This window comes from Rhineura floridana, chromosome 4 (assembly GCF_030035675.1).
Source record: "Rhineura floridana isolate rRhiFlo1 chromosome 4, rRhiFlo1.hap2, whole genome shotgun sequence".
Taxonomy (NCBI): Eukaryota; Metazoa; Chordata; class Lepidosauria; order Squamata; family Rhineuridae; genus Rhineura; species Rhineura floridana.
The window spans coordinates 140,058,000-140,080,660 of record NC_084483.1 but is presented as its reverse complement, the minus strand read 5'-3'; the positions used below and the strand labels follow the sequence as shown (position 1 = coordinate 140,080,660).

The window sequence follows — 22,661 nt, the reverse complement described above, 5'->3', positions numbered from 1 at the left end:
CTTGGGGAGTCCTTGGAGCATGCACATGAGCACTCAGTTGAGACTCTGGTGGAGAGTTGGAACACTGCAATCACCGGGGCAATAGACCGGGTGGCTCCGAAACACCCTCTCCCCCTGAATAGAGCTCAGATGGTGCCATGGTACACTCCACGTCTGCGAACTCTGAGGCGGTAGGTGAGACGGCTAGAGCGCCGGTGGCGGAAATCTCACTCTGACGACGATCGAACACAGATTAGAGCGGTGGCGGCAGCCTACCATGTGGCGATAGGGGCAGCAAAAAAGGATTTTTATGCTTCCTCTATTGCATCTGCAAAGTGATGTGCCAGGAGGTTGTTCCAAGTAGTCTGGAGCCTGGTCGGTCCAGTTGCTCCGGATCCGATGGAACAGTCTAAGACCTCCTGTGATAAATTGGCAAGGCACTTTGCGGATAAAATCGATCATATACAGAGTGCTATTCCATGTGCTGTGGATACAGTGAGTGAGCCAGAGTCGGCCAGGGGCATCTCGGCGAGCTGGGACCAGTTCCAGCTTCTTCTATCCGAGGATGTGGACAAAGTGCTTGCAACCTTAAAGCCTACCACCTGCTTACTTGACCCTTGCCCGTCATGGCTCATTGTGAGCTGTAAAGATAGACTGAGCGAGGGGATCAAGGCGGTGGTAAATACGTCCCTGGAAGAGGGAACAATGCCATCAGCCCTCGAGGCAATAATAAAACCAATTCTAAAGAAGCCCTCCTTGGATCCCCAAGATTTGAACAACTTTCGCCCAGTCTCGAATTTACCATTTCTGAGCAAGGTGGTGGAGCAGGTGGTGGCAAAGCAGTTGCAAGCACACTTGGAGGAAGCAGATTACCTTGATCCATTTCAATCTGGCTTCAGGCCTGGACATGGGACTAAAATGGCCTTGGTCACCTTGTTGGATGTTATGAGGAGGGCATTGGATAGGGGCAAATGCACCTTCCTCGTCCTCCTGAATCTCTCAGTGGCTTTTGATACTGTTGACCACGGTGTCCTCCTTGACCACCTGGAGAGGCTGGGCATAGGGGGGACTGTAATGCAGTGGTTCCGTTCCTTCCTCTCTGATAGGTACCAGAGGGTGGCACTGGTGGATGAGGTCTCGGACCCATGGCCTCTCACTTGTGGGGTACCACAGGGTTCTATCCACTCCCCTATGTGGTTTAACACCTATATAAAGCCACTGGGAGCTATCATCAGGAGATGTGGGCTGCAATGTCATCAGTATGCGGATGACACGCAGCTCTATCTCTCATTCGAGTCTTCATTGGGGTTGGCTGTGGAAACCCTGTCCAAGTGCCTGGAGTCGATGACTGGCTGGATGGGAAGGAATAAGCTGAAGCTGAACCCTGACAAAACTGAGGTACTGTTCATGGGAGACAAGAGAAGGTTGGGGGATGTTAACTTGGTGCTTGATGGGGTACAACTGCCCCTGAAAGACCAAGTCCTCAGCCTGGGGGTCATTCTTGACTCCCAGCTGTCCATGGAGGCTCAGGTCTAGGCTGTGAGCCATTTGATACGAAGGTTGTGCCCCTACCTTACAAACCATCTGCTCCCATTGGTGGTACATGCCCTGGTCTTCTCTCGCCTAGACTACTGTAATGCGTTCTACGTGGGGTTACCCTTGAAAACGGTCTGGAAGCTGCAACTGGTACAGAATGCGGTGGCCCACCTGATTAAGGGTAGCCGCCGGTGAGACCACATTACTCCAATGCTGAAGGAGTTGCACTGGTTACCAGTTGCTTTCCGAGCCCAATTCAAGGTGTTGGTCTTGACCTTTAAGACCCTGTACGGTTTCGGCCCAGTCTATCTGAAAGAGCACCTCCAGCATCATCAGTTTTGCCGCCCAACAAGATCAGTCTCAAAAGACCTTCTCTTCGTCCCACCAGTTAAAACAGCTAGACTGGTGAGAACTAGGGAGAGGGCTTTTTCAGTTGTGGCACCCACTCTATCGAATTTCCTCCCAAATGACATCCGCCATGCCCCCTCCATGATGAGCTTCCGCCGGACCCTGAAAACCTGGCTCTTCAGGCAGGCCTTTGGGGTGGGTTAGATTTTAGTGTTATTGTTGGAATTTTGAGGCTCTAATGTGAACTATATGTTTTTATGTTGTGTGTCGCCCAGAGTGGCTGGATAACCTGCCAGATGGGCGACTAATACATTTAATAAATAAATAAATAAAAACCCACCCTGGGTATTCCTTGGGACCATCCCCTGCCCCACCTTGGATTTGGTCCCAAATATGTTTGGGGGCAGGGCTACTGTTTAATTGGGGTTTTAAAATCCTAATTAAATATGTAGCAGGGAGAGCAAAGGATAAAGGAGAACTTGCATCTCCTCCTTCTCCCCACAACTGAAATGGAGTCAATTCTGCAGGGTGCTGCAATGCCTCCGCCCATGACCAATGCCTCAGCATTAATATATTTTAAAGTCTGATTTTAGATGTTTTAGAGTGTTTTAAGTGTTTTTGTTTGCTCCCCTGGCTCCTACTGGGAGGAAGGGTGGGATATGATGATGATGATGATGATGATAATTAATTGGGGAGGAGGCATTTGCAGCACCATGCAGAATCACCCCCTCCGCTGAACAGCTGAGTGGCGGAGGGGATGATCTTGTGATAGCAATGCTCCGCAAACGGCTTTCCTAAAGGAAACTTGTTTGAAGAGCATCACCAGCACCAGGCAGAATCCACCCCTCCACTGAACAGATGATCAGAGGGGGGTAGGGTTGCCAGGTCAGAATCATCACAAACCCTGAGATTTCATGGGCAGACCCTAGTGATGTCATGGGGCAGGCCTTAGTGATGCCACAGGGGACAGCCCTAGTGATGTTATTAAGCATGATACATTAAGCATCTATGTCTCTGATTGGAAAGTAAGATACAAATCTTAGCTAAATGAGGGTGTTTCCAGGTCCAGCTGAAGTGATGGGATCATTCCTTCTCACTTGCTTAGACAGCCTGGATAAGAAACATTTAATCTAGCCTACTTGCTTCTGGCAAGAAGGGTTTAAGTACCCACAGGCCTGTCCAGTCACCAGAAGTCCATTGTAGGAAGAAAGCCTAGTGTTGTGGAGATGTTAGATGGGAGCTTTGGGGAGTAAAGATGGATGCTCCTGAAGGCTGCTGTTCTAAACTCACTTACTAAGGGACTAAGCCTCATAGAACTTAACTGGACATACTTCTGAGTAGATATTGTTAGGATTGTGCTGTTGATAAGGCTTGACTAGGGGTCCTCTGCAATGATGTCCATATCAAAGAAGGGCTGGCAACACCCTGCCTGCCTTTTAATGTGGCTGAAATAACAGGTGCATCATAAGTGGGTTGAGCTGACCATGTGGAGCCACTGTAGTTGCTTCTATAGCTGTAAGGGAGTAAGGTCAGAGGTAAATGAAATGCAAGTAGAAAAAGAAAAATACAGTGATGATTTCTTAAATGCAGTACCATACCAAGCACAAGATTCCTATGAGGAAGGCAGAAAACTCAGCATCCCACAAACAGTCATTGTTCCTAACCAAAACTAAAAAAGATCCTGGCAGCCAGTCAGCCAAGGTCACAGAAATCCCCATGTAGCACAACCTGACCTGGGGACTGCAGTTAATGCAGAATGCTGCAACACAATTGCTGATATGAGTGAGGCCCTATCAGCACATAATACCTCTGCTCTGAAATCTGCATTGGTTGCTGATTTGCTACCAGGGCAAGTCCAAGGTGTGCTTTCCATGTTATGGGTGCCTCATAGTACTTGTTCTGCTCTTGTTAGAAATCGATCCTTTAGTGTGGCAGTACCTAGCTTTAGACAGGTGCTTCATTGTAATCATTTTGGCACCTGCTAAAAACATTTTTGTTTAGGCAAGCCTACCCAGGCATGTATAAGCTATTGTTTTTTTTTAATTCATTTTATTTTTAAAATGTGTTTAAATACCTGTTTTTAATTGTTTTTGGCAATGATTTTATTGTTTTAATTCCTTCTATAAACCGCTTTGAGATTTTTCACAATAAAGCAGTATATAAATGTTGTAAATAAGATACATAAATTTTGGAGTAACTGGCCTTCGATCTCTTTCCTCTTTTATATTGAGTCAGGCCAATTGGCACCATCTAGCTTAGTACTAATGACATGGATTAGCATTGGCTCTCCAGGATTCCAGGCAACAGTCTCTTCCAGAGAGTGAATTTTGGACCTTTGCATGCAAAGCCTGTGCCTTACCACTGAGCTACAGCCCTGTTTAAAAAAGCATATTTTTTTAAAAAAATCAATTCACTAATTAATGCACAGCATACTAGGGCAGAACCACAGCATGCATTTAAATCACATTCAACATACATTTGAAGCACATGAATCCCACCACAGAATCTTGGGAACTGTAGTTTGTTAAGGGTGGTGGGAATTATAACTGTGAGGGGGAAACTACACTTCCCAGGATTCTTTGGGGGAAGTCATGCACTTTAAATGCGAGTTGGATGTGCTTTAATTCTATTATTTAAAGGGCTCCTGCTGGGAGGAAGAGCGGGATATAAATAAATAAATAATGTGGATAGGCATTACTTCATACATTTTGCCTGCATATAAATAATTTTAATTAATTTTTTAAATGGAAATAAGCTACAAAGTGTATTGTGTGACCATGGGCTATGCAACATCTCTCAGCCTAATCTGCCCCTCAGGGTGAAAACAACAGAGTGGGACCGTGATCACCCCAAGGAAGAAGGGCACACTTAAAATAAAAAATTGTAAATAATAATTTACAACCATAGTGTGAAATCAGATGTGTATCAAGACATAGTACGAAGAAATATTTATATAAGCATGAATGTCAAAAATGTTTATTAGTTAAACAACCTGTAAAGATATTTATAGTGCAATCCTATACATGTATACGCAGAAGCAAGTCCCAATGTATTCAAGGGGCCTTAGCCAGACAGGGAAGCACACACAGGACTGCAATTCAGGGATAAGGAACTTCACTCATCCAATCCAAAATTTGGAATCATGCCACTTTAAGCTGTTTTGCAACTGTTTTATGCTTGTTTTATGGTTATTGGACTTTAAATGGCTTTATTTCTTGTTGTGAGCTGCCTTGGTTTCCAACCCTACCTTACAGGGTTGTTGGAAGTATTCCATATACACACACACTGGAGATGTAAAAATACATTCACCCCATATAATAGTTTATTAAAACCAGTTGGCCATTGCAGAACATTTTTTTAAAAAAAGTATTAGTTTCCTGCCAAATAAAAGCAGTGACTCCTAAGTAACCCCTGCCTAGCTTCTTAAAAAAAAAGGAGAAAGATTTACAACACAATCCTTTTCTATGTTCACTCAAAAGTCCCATTGATTTTCAGCACAATCCTAACCATGTCTGCTCAAAAGGAAGTCCTACTGAATTCAGTGGGGTTAGCTCCCAGGTATGCGGAATTAGTGTTGTAGCTTTACCCCCAGAAAAGCTTCATATTGGGAAGGTTTTCAAAACAGGTTATGAATAAGACAAAAACTGCCATCTTCAACAGTCCAGTAAAATTTAAACTTGTTTGACTCCTTAATTAGAAAAGTATATCACTGTAGCATGTACACTTTTTAAAACTTCTGTTCAAAAAATATTTGAAATGTAAAATGTATATGCCATTTTTTTCAAATAATTAAAAAAACCCTGCATGTATACTTTTATGCCTACCAAGATCCTGCTGTGATCTTCTGTTGTAGTGCAATCCGATGCATGTTTACTCAGAAGCAAGTCTTAATCCTGTACAGAGAAAGTACTCTTTATGCTGCTGAAAGCAATATATATATACTGAATTCCTGATGTGAGACAAGCAGGAAAAGGAAACTGTGGGTTTAGCTATTGCCTGCGGTCAAAAAATCTTGTAAATCACAACCCTGACTTAACTTATTGGCTAAAAACCTGAAATATCAGGGATTAGAGCAGCCGGTACTAACAGAATTTGTGGGATAGAGATGGCGGCTAACATTCTAGTTTATATCTTTTGAACCAGACCACCTATAAACTTAATTTTTTAAAAAATGAAAGCTAGGCATCTGGAGATTAAGGTGACTCACCCAGAGACCTAGATAGGATCCCCCAAAACCGGAGTCTTTGGGCAAAACTGGAGATCTAGCAACCCTTCTGGAGGCAATTCTGCACCGGTGATGCTGAGCAAGTGACTTTCCTTTAGGAAAGCCACATGCACAGAATCCCCTTTACCATGCAGAATTGCCAAGGGATTCATCCTGTTGGGGGTGGAGGGGGGAGGTGGCAGGCAGGTCGGAAGCAAGGGGTACCTTCTGCAGGAAGACCAGCTGGGGATCTGAGGTAGGACTTGGCCTTGTTTTCTTGCTGTCCCTGCCTCTTCTTCCTGCCCTATGTCCCATCCCTCGACAGCCACGGATTGCTCTGGGACATCCAAACTCACCCATAATGATCCATGGCTGACTGAACCCAACTCAGCCAAGGCTCAAATGCCTCTGAAGAGACCTGATTTGCCTTGGATCTCAGCCGAAGACAGAGCACAGCCCTACTACACAGTTGTAGCAATTACAGAGTGTTTGTGCTTCAACTGCCATCCCATAGGGGCTGCTACTCTTTGAACCCCAATTTGATGCATGCATACAGGGGGTTGTGCTTATACATGCAGACAGAACTAAATGTGCTATAAATTTCGATATGTATATGCTCCTTGTCAGCCTGATTCACTATGCCAATATCAGCCACCCGAAGGCTCCTTGGGTTGCTCTTGCCTGGTGAGAGAAGTCATCAAGGTATCAGTGTAGGTTTTGTGCCAGCAATTCTTATTAAAAAGTCATATTACATTGGCACTATCACTTCTATAGCTAACAGAGTGTGAGAAAGGCCAAGTGGGAAGGAAATAAAATTTAGCTATCATGGGATGCTTCTTTTATACTATAAATTTCTCAAAAGAATATTTCCAATCTGTATTAGCATTAGGCTACAGCTCATAAGTTGCTCAGAGATATAGCAACTTTTTTCTGGAGCCAGACTCTAATGCTAGGGCACTCTTGGAACTGTATTCCTGACGGGATTGTGAATACTGAGTCCTTCCTGAATAAGAGAGTACTAGTGAAACTGAGCATACCTGTACCATGATGGACTAGGCTGTCAGCTTCCTACCAACAGAAACAGACACACGGGCATACTCATACAATAAAAATACAGCACAGTTTTTTCCTTAGAATGCCACTGTTCCATCAAGAAGCCGTTTAACATTGTATAATTACACTACAATAATAAATGATATTTGCAGACATTTTCACACATCAAACATCAGATTTATTTATTTTTATCTGAAAACAATCCTCACATGTTTGCTCCTTTTGTGTAAACAGTGGCGACAAGCTGTTTTGGCAAAAATGCTAAATTTTGATTTTAAAAAAATATCTCATCAAGAAATCAACAGTATGCAAGATAGCCTCCTTGTTGTATTCTGGATTCCTCAAATCTGCTAGAGGAAATTGTATTTATCAAATAGCAAAAGATAATAATATGGCTATATATATATATATGTATGTATGTATGTATGTATGCATATAAATGTTCAAACAATAGTCGAAAGGTCAACTTGAGCAATGAAATACCTTTCAGTTCTTAAGAAATACATCAAGATTTCTGGTTCATAATGTAAAAATCTTGTCTTCCTAAAGAGCCGCAAGAACATACAGGAGGAAGCACATTTTGTTTGCTCACATATATCTGTGCCCATTGACGTTTTGCACTATCAGAGACAGGAGGCAAAATGTCCTCTCAGTCAGTGGCTATATACACATCTGCCTGTTAAAAATAGTTCTTATGGTCAGTGTGGCATTTTCTGCCATCTTCTGTTGCATTCTCTTTTTCTGTTTTCAACCTTTGAACCATACCACTGGCCTATGTGGATCAAAATCCATGACTTGCCTTTGGTCAAGATACAGACAAATTTGGAATCCTGCAAGGGAGGGATTGCTTAGGGGGCAATTTGTAACCTCCTGTCCCCATGATGCTTCTCTGCTCCAAATTCCACCTTTTTTTAAAAAAAGAGGTTTGTTTGTGTATAATATGTACTTGGCTTTTTAGGTGTAAACAGTATGAACATTTTATATGTCTTTGGTACCAAAGTGTCTTTGGTAGCATGTGGTTTAAAAAACAAACAAAGCAGATCTGCTATTCAGTCTGAAGTACAATTTTGAAATTCTCTGAAGATCACTGAGACATGTCCCATTTTGTATTTTATTTATTTGTTATTTAAATTTATAAGCCTCTTTTCTACACAATGGTATCTAAGCTGTCCTAATTAACTAGCTTGTGGGCCTGGCCTCTAAAGCAATGTGCCATTCCCCCCCCCCCGACCCCATACGTGCCAGTAGACCTAAGCACTTGGTTCCTTAAAAGTGACAAACAAAATCCCCCTCTTTTTTAGAGTTCCAACCTTTTTTTCCTGGAAGTAGCTGCTCTCTTTCCCAACAATGTTTTCTATGGTGGAAAATGCTAATCCGATTGAATATACATTGTCATACAGCTCCCAGGAGCTCTACTGATGCAAAAATCCTAATCTGTTTCCCCTCAGTCATCTTCTGAAGTGCATGGCAGCTACATCTGTCTTGCCTAGTGTGGTGACTTGTGAGCGTGTGAAGGCATAGTCTCTTTCTCTCAAGTCACCTTAGTAATGAGATTAGTCTATGTTTGTGGAGTGCAATAAAAGGTAATTTTTTTCAATGCACACAAATGCAAGCTACTACAATCAGTGATGCATAGACCTGAAAGCTGTTCATTTCTCAAGAACACCTTTATGATTTGTTTTTAAAGGACATTACAGTTGAAGACTAAAGAGCAATATTTATCAACATTTAAATAAAACATTTTGGTGGCATTTATGTATAAATATTTCTTCATATAAACATAACACAAAATTAAATAGCTCAAATACACAGACACTATTTAATATACTTCCACTGTTGTCAAAATCGTCTGTAAACACCATCTCACACTGAATACAAAAGCAGCTTTTATACCAGTTCTGTGTTCACAACACTGATTCCCCTTTTCATAAAGGAAGGTGTATTTTTAATCTTGTTAAATCTGAGTATCAGGTCAAAAAGGGGGGGGAAAGGGGGGAACCTCCACAAAAAGCATCATATACAAAATTACCTTTCAAAATGTAAATAAATCTGATCTTAAACTATGCATTAAATTATAGTCCTTTCCTCAGGGAAGTCTTGACTTTTACAAAGAACAGCACAGGCACAAGCCACTTGGAACATCTCCTGTGCAAGCATCACTGAGTGAATGGGAGTTGCATCAGAGCACTGTGGGTTGCGTCCAAGATCTCTGGTACTGACCATGTTATAAATACCAGGAATCATCACTGCTCACATCTCATCTCTATATATTAAAGCCCTTTTTTGCCTTTCTCAGAAGGTGCTTAGCTATTTAAAATAGCAGACTACTTACATTAATTTGGGACATTGTACTGCACAAACGTGAAGTTTCCACTACTGGTTGTAACAACAATAACAACAACAATAATAACAACAGAAACTTTCAAAATTGACAAGCATTTTGGAAAGTGCCAAGTCTGTTTCTTTAAATACATAATTATTTTTCCCCATTTCTAAAAACACTTTATAAATGTGCAGAAAACAGAGACAGACACTGGTTCTGAGGTCTCCTGGTGCAGCCTGACTAGGAGCCTGCCTGACATAGCCAGCTGGAGAGAAGTGATATCTTTATTACATAGACTTTTTGTCTTCTCTAGACCCTTGAACAAATACCTCAGAATAAACACATGTCTTCTGCTTGGTGCTACCCACAAACCTCCCCCTTGGCCCCTCTTTTCCACCACCAAAGCAGCAGAATGGGTGGGACTCCCTAATCTGCAAAGAAGCCATGTTGAACTTCTAAACAGCCTGGACGCTCCCAGAGCTACACTGGGTGTACTAGCACAATCCAAGTCTGAGAACCAGGCTGAAGGTCCATCTGACATTCACATTTGATGCAGAAGTACAGCCTGTGAAGACTGTAGTTCCCAGTATTCCATATTCTCTGTTAAATTAAATATTAATAAGGATCCTATCACCTGCATATTGCTTCACCTCTCCAGTTAATAGATTGTGAGCTCTTCAAAATACATCTCTCTATATGAAAAATATACATGAAAATTCCATTGTAGAAATGCGTGGATATAGTTCGTGCCCTTATTTATTTAAAAATATTTCTAACCTGCCCTTCATCACAAAGCAATTCCAGGATGGGGCACAATAGGTAAAACTGTGTCAATCATAAAACAGGGCCCTTCTGATGTTCTACATTATTGTACATATTTATTATGTGGGGTTTGCCGCTTCAAGGAGAAGCCAAAATTCCAAAATGAATAAAAAATAAACACAAGCTGAAAAATGATTTTCAAGGCCCCTTGTGTTACTTACATTCGACAATCATGTTAGGTTGTGCCTAGAATGACAGGCATGTTATTTCCTGGTAAACAGACGGCAGGTTCTGAGTGCCTGGAATGTTCTTGCACAGGTTCCTTAATAACTTGAGCCACAATAATTGACATTACATCCAAAAGAGGCAAGGATGGGAATCTTGGGGCAACCTATATATTGTTTAGAATGCACACACACATTTTGTTTTGATTGATCCATCCAATTTGTGACTTCAGCTAGCTACATATGCTAACCTGAGATCCCAGAATGGATTTATATTTGGAGAGTAGGCTAGATCACTAACTGCTTTCATAATTGCACTGCAACTTCTTGGACTTTTATAGGGAAACCTTCAGAGGTCTGATTGTTCCTTAGTAAAAACCTTTGCAAGTAGTTTGTTTTTGCTTAATACGGCTTAAATAGTTTCATTAAACAGGAAGTATTAAAAAGATAGATACATACACCAGGCGACTCCTTTCTCATATTGAAGATGAAATATTTGTAGTTGGCTCTGGCAACCACCCTCCCTTCCATTCCTGCAATCCCTTTAATATTTATTTCCATTGTTAAAAAATACTATTCTATGAAGCTTCCTGGGGAATCCTCTTATGAAAAATGACAGACTGCCTCTGCTGGTACTGTTGTTTACGCCGTTTACGTTTGTCACACTGACACAGCAGTAACATCTTGAAAGTCGTTCTGAATGTTTTATTACATAATGCATAGCACATAGGGTTCACTGTGCTATTGATGTAGCAAAGCCAGTACCCCAGGTTCCAAAATGTTTTGGGTATACATTTATTACAAAAGGCATTTACCAAGACCATGATGTTGTATGGGGTCCAGGTGATAATGAAGGCAAACAAAATGGCACTGAGTGTCTGTGCAGCTTTCTTTTCTTTGATGAGTGACATTCGTTTTCTCTTGGTGATCTGACTTCTTGTCTTTGAGGCAAACTTCTTGGCCAGGGTGGCTTCCTTGAATGACAAAGGCAAGGCAGCAGTTGCTTTAGATCCTGTTGAAATGTCATCAGAAGCCTTTCCCATATGTATTGCTGATCCTGGTTGAACTGGAAGCTTAGGAAAGCTCTTCTGTAAGTTTCCATCTTCCATACTCTTTTGTGGATGCAGGTTTTTAGGCTTCCTGTCCTTGGACTCTGTGTCCAACTTCTGCAGTTCATCTTCTGACCCGTGCAGGTCTTCTGATGAGGGTAGTTTTGTAGAGTTTAGAATAGTGCTATGCCCTGGAAGCTTCAGTACAATGGAATAGATGGCCCTGGTCTCAGAGGCAATGTCATCTTCATCAGACGAGGCAGAGTTCTCAAGAGACACATTGCCATCATTGTTGTTCCAACTGTCACTGCTGCTGTGCTCCTGATCAACCTGATCTGGGCTTGGTTTCCAGCTCTTTGATGTCATCCAGAAGTGACAGCCTCTGTATTTTCTTCTGTTGGAGCGTTTTGTGTTCTGCTGTTGCAGCTCATAGCTGCTGCAGCTTCTAGAGCTGCCTGTTTGATTGACAAAGTGTGCTGCCTCAGCATCACTGCCAGAGGCCTGGAGTCCTGCTAATTCTCTGGTACGCTTCTCTGTCTCCTTGTATATTCTCCAGTACAAAATACTCATAATGGTGACTGGCAAATAAAAGGCAGCTATGGCAGTGCCAAAAGTGATTACAGGTTCGGTTAGGAACTGGATGTGACATTCGTTTACACCAACAGTTCTTTCCCCAACAAAATACTGCCAGAACAGAATAGCAGGGGCCCAAAGGATAAATGAGATGACCCAAGCTAAGCCAATCATCACCCTAGCCCTTCTGGTTGTTCGTTTTGCTCTGTAGGTAAGTGGCCTAGTGATGGAAAAGTATCTGTCAAAACTTATGACCAGCAGATTCATGACTGAGGCATTGCTAGCTACATAGTCAATGGAGAGCCACAAGTCACAGGCCAAGTTTCCCAAAGCCCAGCGGTCCATGATTATATATGTGGTGAAAAGGTTCATGGAAATAATGCCAATTATCAAATCTGCACAAGCAAGACTTAGCAAGAAATAATTGTTAACAGTTTTCAGCTGTTTATTGACTTTAAATGCCACAATCACTAGGATGTTTCCTATGATGGTCACCAGGGCAATTATGCCAGTGAGGAGAGCAATCAAGACAACTTGCCAGACAGTGTGTCCACCCAGAGGATCAGGAGGAATTTGTGATCCATTGGTCATATCCACAGTGGTGAAGGAGAAGCTCTCGTTTGTTTGGGAGGGACCATGGCTGCTAGTGAATGATGATGCATCACTGGGAAGCCCTATTCTTTGGGAGTCTTGAATCCAGGAGGAGCTCACATTTGAAACCAAGGAGGAGACTGTACTGTTGCTAGATGGGACCATTGTGACGTTCTGACATATTCTACAAGGGGAGGTGGAGGAGAAAGAGAAGAGAAAAATAAATAAGATTTGTTACTTTTCTGCTTACACCACCATACCAATTACTATTAGATGAGTATCTGCAGATATCAAAATGTGTGTCATGGTTGCAGGAGCAACATTTTCAGCTGAGAGACTTAACACAATTTGGGAAAATAACAACAAATAACAAAAACTACTTGCTGCCTAAAAATGTAAAACTGCTGTTAGAATATCATTGTGACTCTGAAGAGGTAAAACATTTCATGGCTCATTGGACACAAGATTTGGGATATTTCAAGACTTAGGAAAATATATGGACATGGCAACAATTCATTAGTTGGTAACTGAAAGGAAAATTATTATATAATGATTAGGTGGTATACTATACCAAAACACTGTTTAAAATATTGACACATATGCGCAGTCTATGATAATCCCTTTCACACATATTGCACTATTTTCCTGAAAATAAGACATGAACATCGTTTCTGTTCATCTAGACTAAAACAGAAAGTGTGGCGTAGTTGTTAAGAGTACTGAACTACAACCTGGGAGTCCAGGGTTCGAATCCCCACACAGCCATGAAGCTCACTGGGTGACCTTGGGCCAGTCACTGCCTCTCACCCTCAGAGGAAGGAATGTTAAACCACCTTTGAATACCGCTTACCATAAAAACCCTATTCATAGGGTCGCCATAAGTCGGAATTGACTTGAAGGCAGTCCATTTCCATTTTTCAGACTAAAAGATCGTTCTTCAAAGATTATTTTAGATTTAACACCAATTCCCACCTCACACACTTTCAGATTCCATCCCCAGGTCAGACTCAAATATTTCAAGTTCAGTCCTTGCAACAGCCTTTTAATTACGATATATTTGGATTCTGCCAGTGGAATGACAGTACTGGTCCATCCCACAGGATCTTGAAAATACTCTGCCAGAATTTAGTGCTCCAAAATACATTTCAGGTAGAAAGGTATATATAAAGGTAAAAAGGTTAAAACCAATGCGTGGAAATCTATCCAGTTTCATCTGTAGCAAATTGAAAGAAACTAGTATTATTTATATATAACAAGGGATATAAACTTAATAATAGACAAATATTATTGAAGGAAATAATGTGGTTAGTATATTTATGTGTGTTTTAATATTTTTGTAATGGTCTGGATTTGTTATTTGATTGATTATTGTACTTCATTTTATTATGGAAACAACCCTGTGAGGGTATCTACCCTAAAATACAAATAATTTAATAAACATAAATACAGAAATTCTAATGTGAGGATAATTGTCTGAGTGAAGACAGAAAGGTCAACTGGGATTGCAGCAGTAAAATGAAGGGAAGAAGTGGCACCAATACATGGAGAAAATAAGTATCTCTATACTGGTACAGAAACAGGAAAAAGAGTTCACAAATATGTTGGAATTATAATTTGATGAGCAATTACCAAGGAGAGAGACTGCATGATCATAATGATGCCTACAATATCCCAATGACCTGCACAGGAAACAGCCTTCCCAGATCAAATACCACAGAGCATTTATATTTTATTTATTTATTTTATTAATTTGTATCTCACCCTTCCTCCCAAAAAAGCCCTGATATCACTACTTCAAACATGGTACATTTCAACAGATGGAATCTTAAAATCATAGAGTCAAAGGATTGTAGAATTGGAAGGGGCCTAAAAGGCCATCGAGTCCAACCCCTTCCTCAATGCAGGAATCCAAATCAAAGCATTCCCGACAGGTGGCTGTCCAGCTGCCTCTTGACGGCATCCAGTGCGGGACAGTCCACCACCTCCCTAGGTAATTGGTTCCATTTTCATACTGCTCTAACAATTAGGATGTTTTTCCTGATGTTTAATTGAAATCTGTAACTTGAGCCCATTATTCTGTGTCCTGCACTCTGGGACGATCAATAAGAGATCCTGGCCCTCCTCTGTGTGGCAACCTTTCAAGTATTTGAAGAGTGCTAGTATATCTCCCCTCAGTCTTCTCTTCTCAAGGCTAAACATGCCCAATTGTTTCAGTCTCTCCTCATAGGGCTTTGTTTCTAGTCTCCTGATCATCCTCGTTGCCCTCCTCTGAACCTGTTCCAGTTTGTCTCTGCATCCTTCTTAAAGTGGTGTCCAGAACGGGATGCAGTACTGATGATGAGGCCTAACCAGTGCCATATAGAGGGGAACCAATACTTCACACAATTTGGAAATTATACTTCTGTTAATGCAGCCTAAAATAGCATTTGCCTTTTGTGCAGCCACATCACACTGTTGGCTCATATTTAGCTTACGATCAACAACAATCCCAAGATCCTTCTCGCATGTAGTATTGCTGAGCCAAGTATCCCCCATCTTATAACTGTGCATATGTTTACTTTTTCCTAGTTGTAGAACTTTGCACTTATCCCTGTTAACTTTCATTCTGTTGTTTTCAGCCCAATGCTCCAGCCTATCAAGATCCCTTTGAATTTTGTTTCTGTCTTCCAAGGTATTAGCTATCCCTCCAATTTTGTATCATCTGAAAATTTGATAAGCATTCCCTTCACCTCCCCATCCAAGTCATTAATAAAATATGTTGAAGAACACTGGGCCCAGGACCAAGCCCTGCAGTACTCCACTCGTTATCTCCCCTAATTTGAGAAGGAACCATTGATAAGCACTCTTTGACTGAGATTATGTAGCTAACTGTGGATCCACCTGATCCAGCCCACAATTAGCTAGCTGACAGATCAGAATATCAAGGGGCACGTTGTGGAAAGCTTTGCTAAAGTCGAGATATATTATGTTCACAGCATTCCCACCATCTACCAGGGAGATTACTCAATCAAAAAAAGGAGATAAGATTAGTCTGGCAGGATTTGTTCTTGATAAAACCATGTTGGCTTTTACTAATCACTGCATTGTTTTCAAGGTGCTTACAGAATGACTGCTTTATAATCTGCTCCAGAATGTTCCCGGGGATCGATGTCAGGCTGACTGGTCTGCAGTTCCTAGGTTCCTCCTTTTTGCCCTCCTCCAGTCATCTGGAACTTCACCCATCTGCCACGATTTTGTACAGATAATAGACAATGGTTCTGAGAGTTCTTCTGCCAGTTCCTTCAATACTCTAGGATGCAGTTCATCGGGCCCTGGAGATTTGAACTTGTTCAAAGTGATTAGGTATTCCTTGACCATTTGTCTATCAATCTCAATCTGCAATCCTGCCCTTTCAACTTCACATTTCCCAGGAGGGTCATAGAATTGAGCACTTCTGCCTTTTGTCATCTGTTATCATTTTGCCATCCTCACTGAGTAGCTGTACCACCATTTCTTTTTTCACTATGTTTTTTACTATGGATGTACCTGAAGAAAACTTTTTGTTGCTTTTGGCATCTCTTGCTAACCTCCTCTTATTCTCAGCTTTATCCTTCCAGACGCCATCTCTGCAATTCCGTGCTAACTGTCTGTATTTTTCCTTTGTGGTCTGGCCTTCCTTGTACTTCCTGTATGTGTCCTTTTTGTTTTCAGGTCATCTCTAAGGTTCTTTGAAGACATATTGGCTTCTTCTGCTATCTTCCCCCTTTTTCCTTGACAGAATTGTTTGCCATTTTGCCTTTAGAACTTCCTCTTTACAAACTCCCATTCATCTTGGACTCCTTTTTTCATTAGGGTCGCTTGCCATGGAACCTAACTTACCAATGTTCTGAGTTTATTCAAATCAGCTTTCCTGAAGTACGTGTATGGCTACTCTCAGGTTTTGCTTCCTTTAAAATAAAGAACTCAAGTATAGCATGGTCATTTCCCCCCAGAGTTCCCATAACTGCCACTTCATCCACCAAGTCATCTCTATCAGTTAGAATGAAGTCAAGGATACCTGATCCTCTAGTTACTTCCTCCACTTTCTTATCTCCAACACAAGTCAGGAGTTTCTTGGAGGGGCCGTGTTTGGCAGAATTTGTCTCCCAGCAGATATCGGAGTAACTGAAGTCCCCCTTTACTGCTACATCATGCCTCCTTGAAACACTGGCAATTTGCTTTGCAAAAGTTGCATCCTCGTCTCCTCCTTGATTGGGTGATCAGTAGTAGACTCCAACTGCCATGTTTCTTTTATTCCTTGCCCCATTAATTTTAATCCAGATACTCTCGGTGGAGCTACAAAGCTCATCCTCCTGTATTTCTGTGCAGGGATATATATTTTTAACATATAGTGCAACTCCACCTCCCTTTCTATTCCTCCTGTTCATGTTATAACCTTCAGTTGCTGTATTCCAGTCACAGGCGTCATCCCATCAAGTTTCAGTTATGCCTGTCAAGTCGTATTTACTCTCCTGTGTTGAGTTCAAATTTGTCCTGTTTGTTTCCCATACTCTGGGCATTAGTACATAGACATTGAAGACCATGTGATTTATGGTCTGGCTTCCTCCCTATACTTTTATGAAGACCATTGCTGGGGCCCGTTTGAGGTGTTCCCTCAGTTCCTCTTACTGTGCACAAGCCTTTGTTAATCATTACCGCCAAGTTTATATGTCTCTCCTCCTTAGGATTTAGTTTAAAGCTCTCCTGAGATCAGTCCAGTCATAGAGATCAAGAGATGGGGTAAATTGGCAAAGAAGCATATGAAGATATGTGAAAGAACAGAGAAAATGATCTAAAATATGATCACATAGAGAGGGAGAAGGGCACAGGAAGGCCTTTTAAAATGGGATATTGCAAATACTGCAAGGAAAATGAAGAGGAATTTATCAAATCTGACACTATGACAAAGAGTTAAAATGAATTACTCCCACCATGCTGTGGTAAATGTAAATTAAAACACTTGCTTGTTTGTTTGTTTTAAAAAAGTAAAAGGTGTTAGGAGTAAAGCACCAATGCTTGTAACAAGCAACACGAACCAGTGGGGGATCAATCGAAAGAAAGGGAACCTATGCTTCCCTTGCCGGTTCCTTCTTTAGTAACTGCTTGTTGATGTGCATTTTATTTTCCTTCCTCCTTTTCAGTTAGGGTTAGTGTTAACTTCGTGATTCCATAATGGCCCACATGTATGACTGAAGTCTGAATGGCTATTTCCTAGGAGTAATAAACCTTAAGTTTCTTTATTCTTTCAACCACCAGTCTTACCAAACTATTCATTTCTGCATATCACTGCTCTCTCACTCTCTCTCCCAAATTCCAATAAAAGCAAAGGGAAGAAAGATATACTAAAGGAGAATCAAACATGAATCCCCCAAAAAAGTTGAAGAAAGAAAGAAAGAAAGAAAGAAAGGAAAGAAAGAAAGAAAGAAAGAAAGAAAGAAAAGAAAACACACAGCTTGTATCTGGGAAAGTGGTGGTACCTGCTGCAGCAAACGCCTCATTACCCATTTCTGGCAAAGCTTGAAGTAATTGCCTCCCTCCCTCCCTCCCTCCCTCTCTGTCTCTCTCTTTCTGTGTGTGTGTATGTGTGTGTGTGTGTGTGTGTGTGTGTGTAGGAAGCTCCCTTAAATCAACTTTACATATATGTGGAATATTATTGTCATTTCTTTTGTTTTCATACTGTGTGGGGCTTTGTAAACCCACAGCCCTTCCTTCTCCTTTAAACCTCCACACCTTTTCCCCCCCTGCTCTCAAAATGCTCAGTGCTCCTTTCCCATAAAGTTGGAGTCAATTGTACAGACAGTCTTGGACACTTGCCCAAACAAAGCACAAAATTGGTAACTGCAGACTTAGTATTCAAGATCTGATCTCGCTGTAAAGGTGAAATAATTGACAAGCTTATATTTCTGTTTTGTCTCTGCTGTTATCTAGATGAAGTAGGTGAAACACTGCAGAATTTAAAATGGTGAGCTAGGGAAAATATTATAAATTGCATTGATAACATGCATGTTGTGTTAAAACTCTGGCAAGATAATATTTTCTGATTTTCGCTCTATAGCAAGACATGACTCTAGAATTGAAGAAAAATGGTCATTCATTATTCTAGTTACATATTAGCCCCATTTAGAAATACATCATTATCATGTTTAGAATACATCATTATCATGTTTACCTCTTATGATTCGAACCCTTCCTGCTCTACACTGATTAAGAATGACTGGAGCATATAGCTGTCCTTTATGTATCTGGAGTTTTTTTGTTTGTGTATGCAATAGCTGCAGTAGGTAATCCTCGAACTTTGCATTAAGACACACAGGCAATTTTAATATTAATGGGATGAAGGGAAACCAACCTGAGAGTACAGCAAAATGTTCAAAGTTGGAGCACATCTGCTACAGAGAGATGGGCACCAGGCTCATGCACAAGAGCTAGTGTATGAACAATTTAGTGATGCAAGTCCCCCCCTTTTTTAACAGATCAGAAGCCCTTACTATAAAAGCTACAACCATTTTTAAAAGAGATGAAGGACATAGAAGAGAGGAACAACACTTTTAAAAAAGTATATTATACCAAGTTAGGTTTACAAAAACAGAAATAAATTATTGCCTTATATTAAAACCATATTGAAACTTATCACTTCTCAACTGACAATTACACCCTCTCCTTCCCCACTTCCTCTCTCTTTCTGCCTTGAACACACACAAGCACGCATGTGTGTGCACACACAAGGATTGGCAAACTTGGAAATATTATTCAGCCACAAGAGTGGCTGTATACTATAGCCAGCATGGATATTTTGCATTCCGCAATGTTAAATTGAAAATACCCTCATGCCATTCTGCGGCTTCCCATAAGCTCATTTCCAAACAAAACATTACAAAACTTATAGTCCTGAACACTTGCTTAACAACCCTTTAAGTTTTCATGGCAATACACAAAACACTCAAAGAGAATTGAGAATTCAAAGTGTAAAACAAGAGAGAAAAAATCCAGACCCCTATTGGACTTTTTTCTGTCAGTGGTCTCCTAATTTGTTGAAATTAATTAAAAACCAGCCATGTTCACAGAGTGCATGTAATCCTATTACTGACCTTGCCCCATACTCTGACCTTCATCTTCTGCAGTTTAAAAGTTTAAAACAATGCCTGGCTGATTTTTAATTCATTTAAGAAATTTAACATTGGAGTCAATGATAAGCACGGACATGCTCAGTGAGAACCAACTGTCAGCCAGACTCACCGCTGTTTGGTTTGGCTAATCAGGGGGTCACACCCATGCCACACCTTTATTTCACTTTAGACAGTCATGGCTTCCCCCAAAGAATCCTGGGAAGTATAATTTGTGAAGGGTGCTGAGAGTTGTTAGGAGACTCCTATTCCCCTCACAGAGCTTCAGTGGCCAGAGTGGTTTAACAATCAGCTCCTCTTCTGAAGATCTGTGAGGGGAATAAGGCATCTCCTTGCAACTCTCAGCACTCTTCACTAACTATACTTCCCAGAATTCTTTAGGGGATGCCATGACTGTTTAAAGTGGAATAAAGCTCTAGTGTGGATGTAGCCAGGGACAGCTTTGATTTAAATTTGGGTGGGAAATGATATGTGCCTGCTGTAGAATTAAAAGGTGGGGGAAACCCTGAAAAACAATGATACAGTTCAGTGTCTTTCTTTTGGAAAGGAAAGGGACTTTCCCTCTGCCCAGTACCTGCCCATCCAATCTCTTCCCCTCCCCCTCCTATCCTAATCATGATTTCATGGGTGTAAATCCCATTGAACTCAACAAGTATCCAAATGATCAGACCTGCCTTTTCCTTCCCTTTCCTTGCTAAAACAAGATCAGCACAATACATGTCTTGTTTCTGTTATCTGGGCTGATTGCAGGTGTTGCTACCACTCCCCATATGGTCAGAGGCACATGTTACCAAATTCTTCCAAGCTACACAGGAAGTGGATTGGACTGTGAAAGACCAACTCAAATGGTGTTTGCATTTTTACAAATACGTAGGGCAGTACAATATCTCAGAGAGGAGGTCAGGTCTCCAGCTCCCCTTGTGCATTCACTATAGATGCCCAATCTCCCTGCTTTTAAAAGTTTGATAGAAATATCTATTGGCTATAGGTACATTCTTAAACTATCTATTAGTGAATATAAAATCAAAATACAGTGGCAAGTGCATATTAGTACAAACAAATAAAAAGGCTAAAAGTGTTGTGTGTGCGGTGCTGGACAGGTTCTGCATGGGAAATTCAAATTGCTACTCCTGGCCATTTTGTCTCAAGAGCCTTTCCATTGCAAGCAGGAATCAAGAGACTCCTGGCTGGGGTGCCTCATTGCTCCTGGTTACTGTGGCAGCAGTGGATAGGCAGTGAAGGTGGCAATGAGAAACCATACTGTCTGGCTTTAACCACTCACCACTGCCAGCCCCATAGTTTCCAAGGGCAGCCCTGCAGTTTGGTCACCCAGTTGAACCTTCCTCAAGCTCTTTACGCCAAATGCTCCAGAAGCCATTAAGTGTTGCTGGTCCCAGGGTGTGGAATACTCTTCCAGTAGCGATTTGACAGGCATCTTCATTTTTGACTTTCAGGTGTTTCTGGAAGGCTTTTTTTTATGTCAACAGGCCTATGCAATTGTTTAAAATGTCTCTTGAGTAGCCAGTCATTATAAATTATTTGTTGTATTGCTTTAAAATGTTTTTCATGTTCCTGTGCACCTCCCATGTTTTGTGAGAGGGCGGTATATAAATACTTAATAAATAAATACACACAGTGCTTGCTTGCCCCCCTGGGGCTGGGGATGACAGCAACAGCAGAGAAAGACTCAAAGTTAGGCCAGCTGGCAATCGAAGGAGGTGAGCAGCTGGCAGCAGTATCTAAGTTTGCAGTGAACAGCTGACTGCAAGAGAAAGAGAAGCACCTTTTTACCACTGGGCCTGAGCATGTGGCTCTGTCCCTTGACTGGCTCGATCCCCTAAACTCCCAAGTGCTATCCTCTGACTCACTTGTATTCCATCTCTTGACCTGCCTGGGCTTCTTCCTTGAGCTATGACCAGATACCCAAATTATCTCTTTCAAAGCTTAGCAATCCTATTTTGAACTTCTTTTCCCCAAGGGCAGGGGAAAACTCAAAGGTGCTCCAAGACGTTTTAAGACTGTTTCTTGCTTCCATCAGGTGAAGCTAGACACTATTACAGGCATAGCTACATTGCAACTACTAGTACTAACAATCCCACTAAAAATTGACTAGGTCAATGTTAGGGATGCGCAGTCATTTCATTTTTGAAAAGGGTCACCTCAAAAAGGACAATGTAGATTTGGAAAAGGTTCAGAAAAGGACAACCAAAATGATCAAGGGGATAGAGCAATTCTCCTATGAGGCAAGGTTACAACATTAGGGGGTTTTCAATTTACATAAAAGGCAAGTAAGAGGTGGCATGATAGCAGTGTATAAATTTATGCATGGCATGGAGAAAGTAGATAGAGAAAAGTTTTTCTGCCTCTCTCAGAACACTAGAATTCATGGATATTCAATGAAGAGGAATGTGGAAGATTCAGGGCGGACAAAAGAAAGTACTTCTACACACAGCACATAGTATGGAATTTGCTTCCACAAGAGGCAGTGATGGCAATTTGGATGGCTTTAAAGGAGGATTAGGCAAATTAATGGTGGAGAAGGCTATCCTGATGGATAAGTTCTACTTCCACAGTAGGAGGCAGTATGCTTCTGAATGCCAGGTGCTGAAAACAGCAGGAGAGGAGAGTGCTGTTGCACTCAGGTTCTGATTGCAATGTTCCACATGCATCTGGTTGATGACTGTGAGAAGAGGACACTGGAGTAGATGGGCCATTGACCTAATCCAGCAGGCTGTACTTATGTTAAAACTGACATGAATATATCCGTATTAGTTTATCTGAGAAACCAATGAAAACATAGTAACAAAAAAGGCAAACAAATGAGAATCCATTTGTTTTATTTCTCCCTTTCATTTCTATTATTTTCCTTTGTTTTTC

General features: G+C 41.3%; 1 protein-coding gene across 3 annotated transcripts in view; it reads right to left on the bottom strand.

Moving 5' to 3' along the window:
• Positions 1-8,923: 8,923 nt before the first annotated feature.
• CHRM3 (cholinergic receptor muscarinic 3) overlaps positions 8,924-22,661 on the bottom strand; it is a 418,667-nt gene continuing 404,929 nt past the window's right edge. For all 3 annotated transcript variants that reach the window (XM_061626389.1, XM_061626390.1, XM_061626392.1), the window contains one exon: positions 8,924-12,826. In XM_061626389.1, the coding sequence (XP_061482373.1) occupies positions 11,008-12,807 (1,800 nt within the window). In that variant the 5' untranslated portion in view covers positions 12,808-12,826 and the 3' untranslated portion in view covers positions 8,924-11,007. The remainder of the gene's footprint in view (positions 12,827-22,661) is intronic.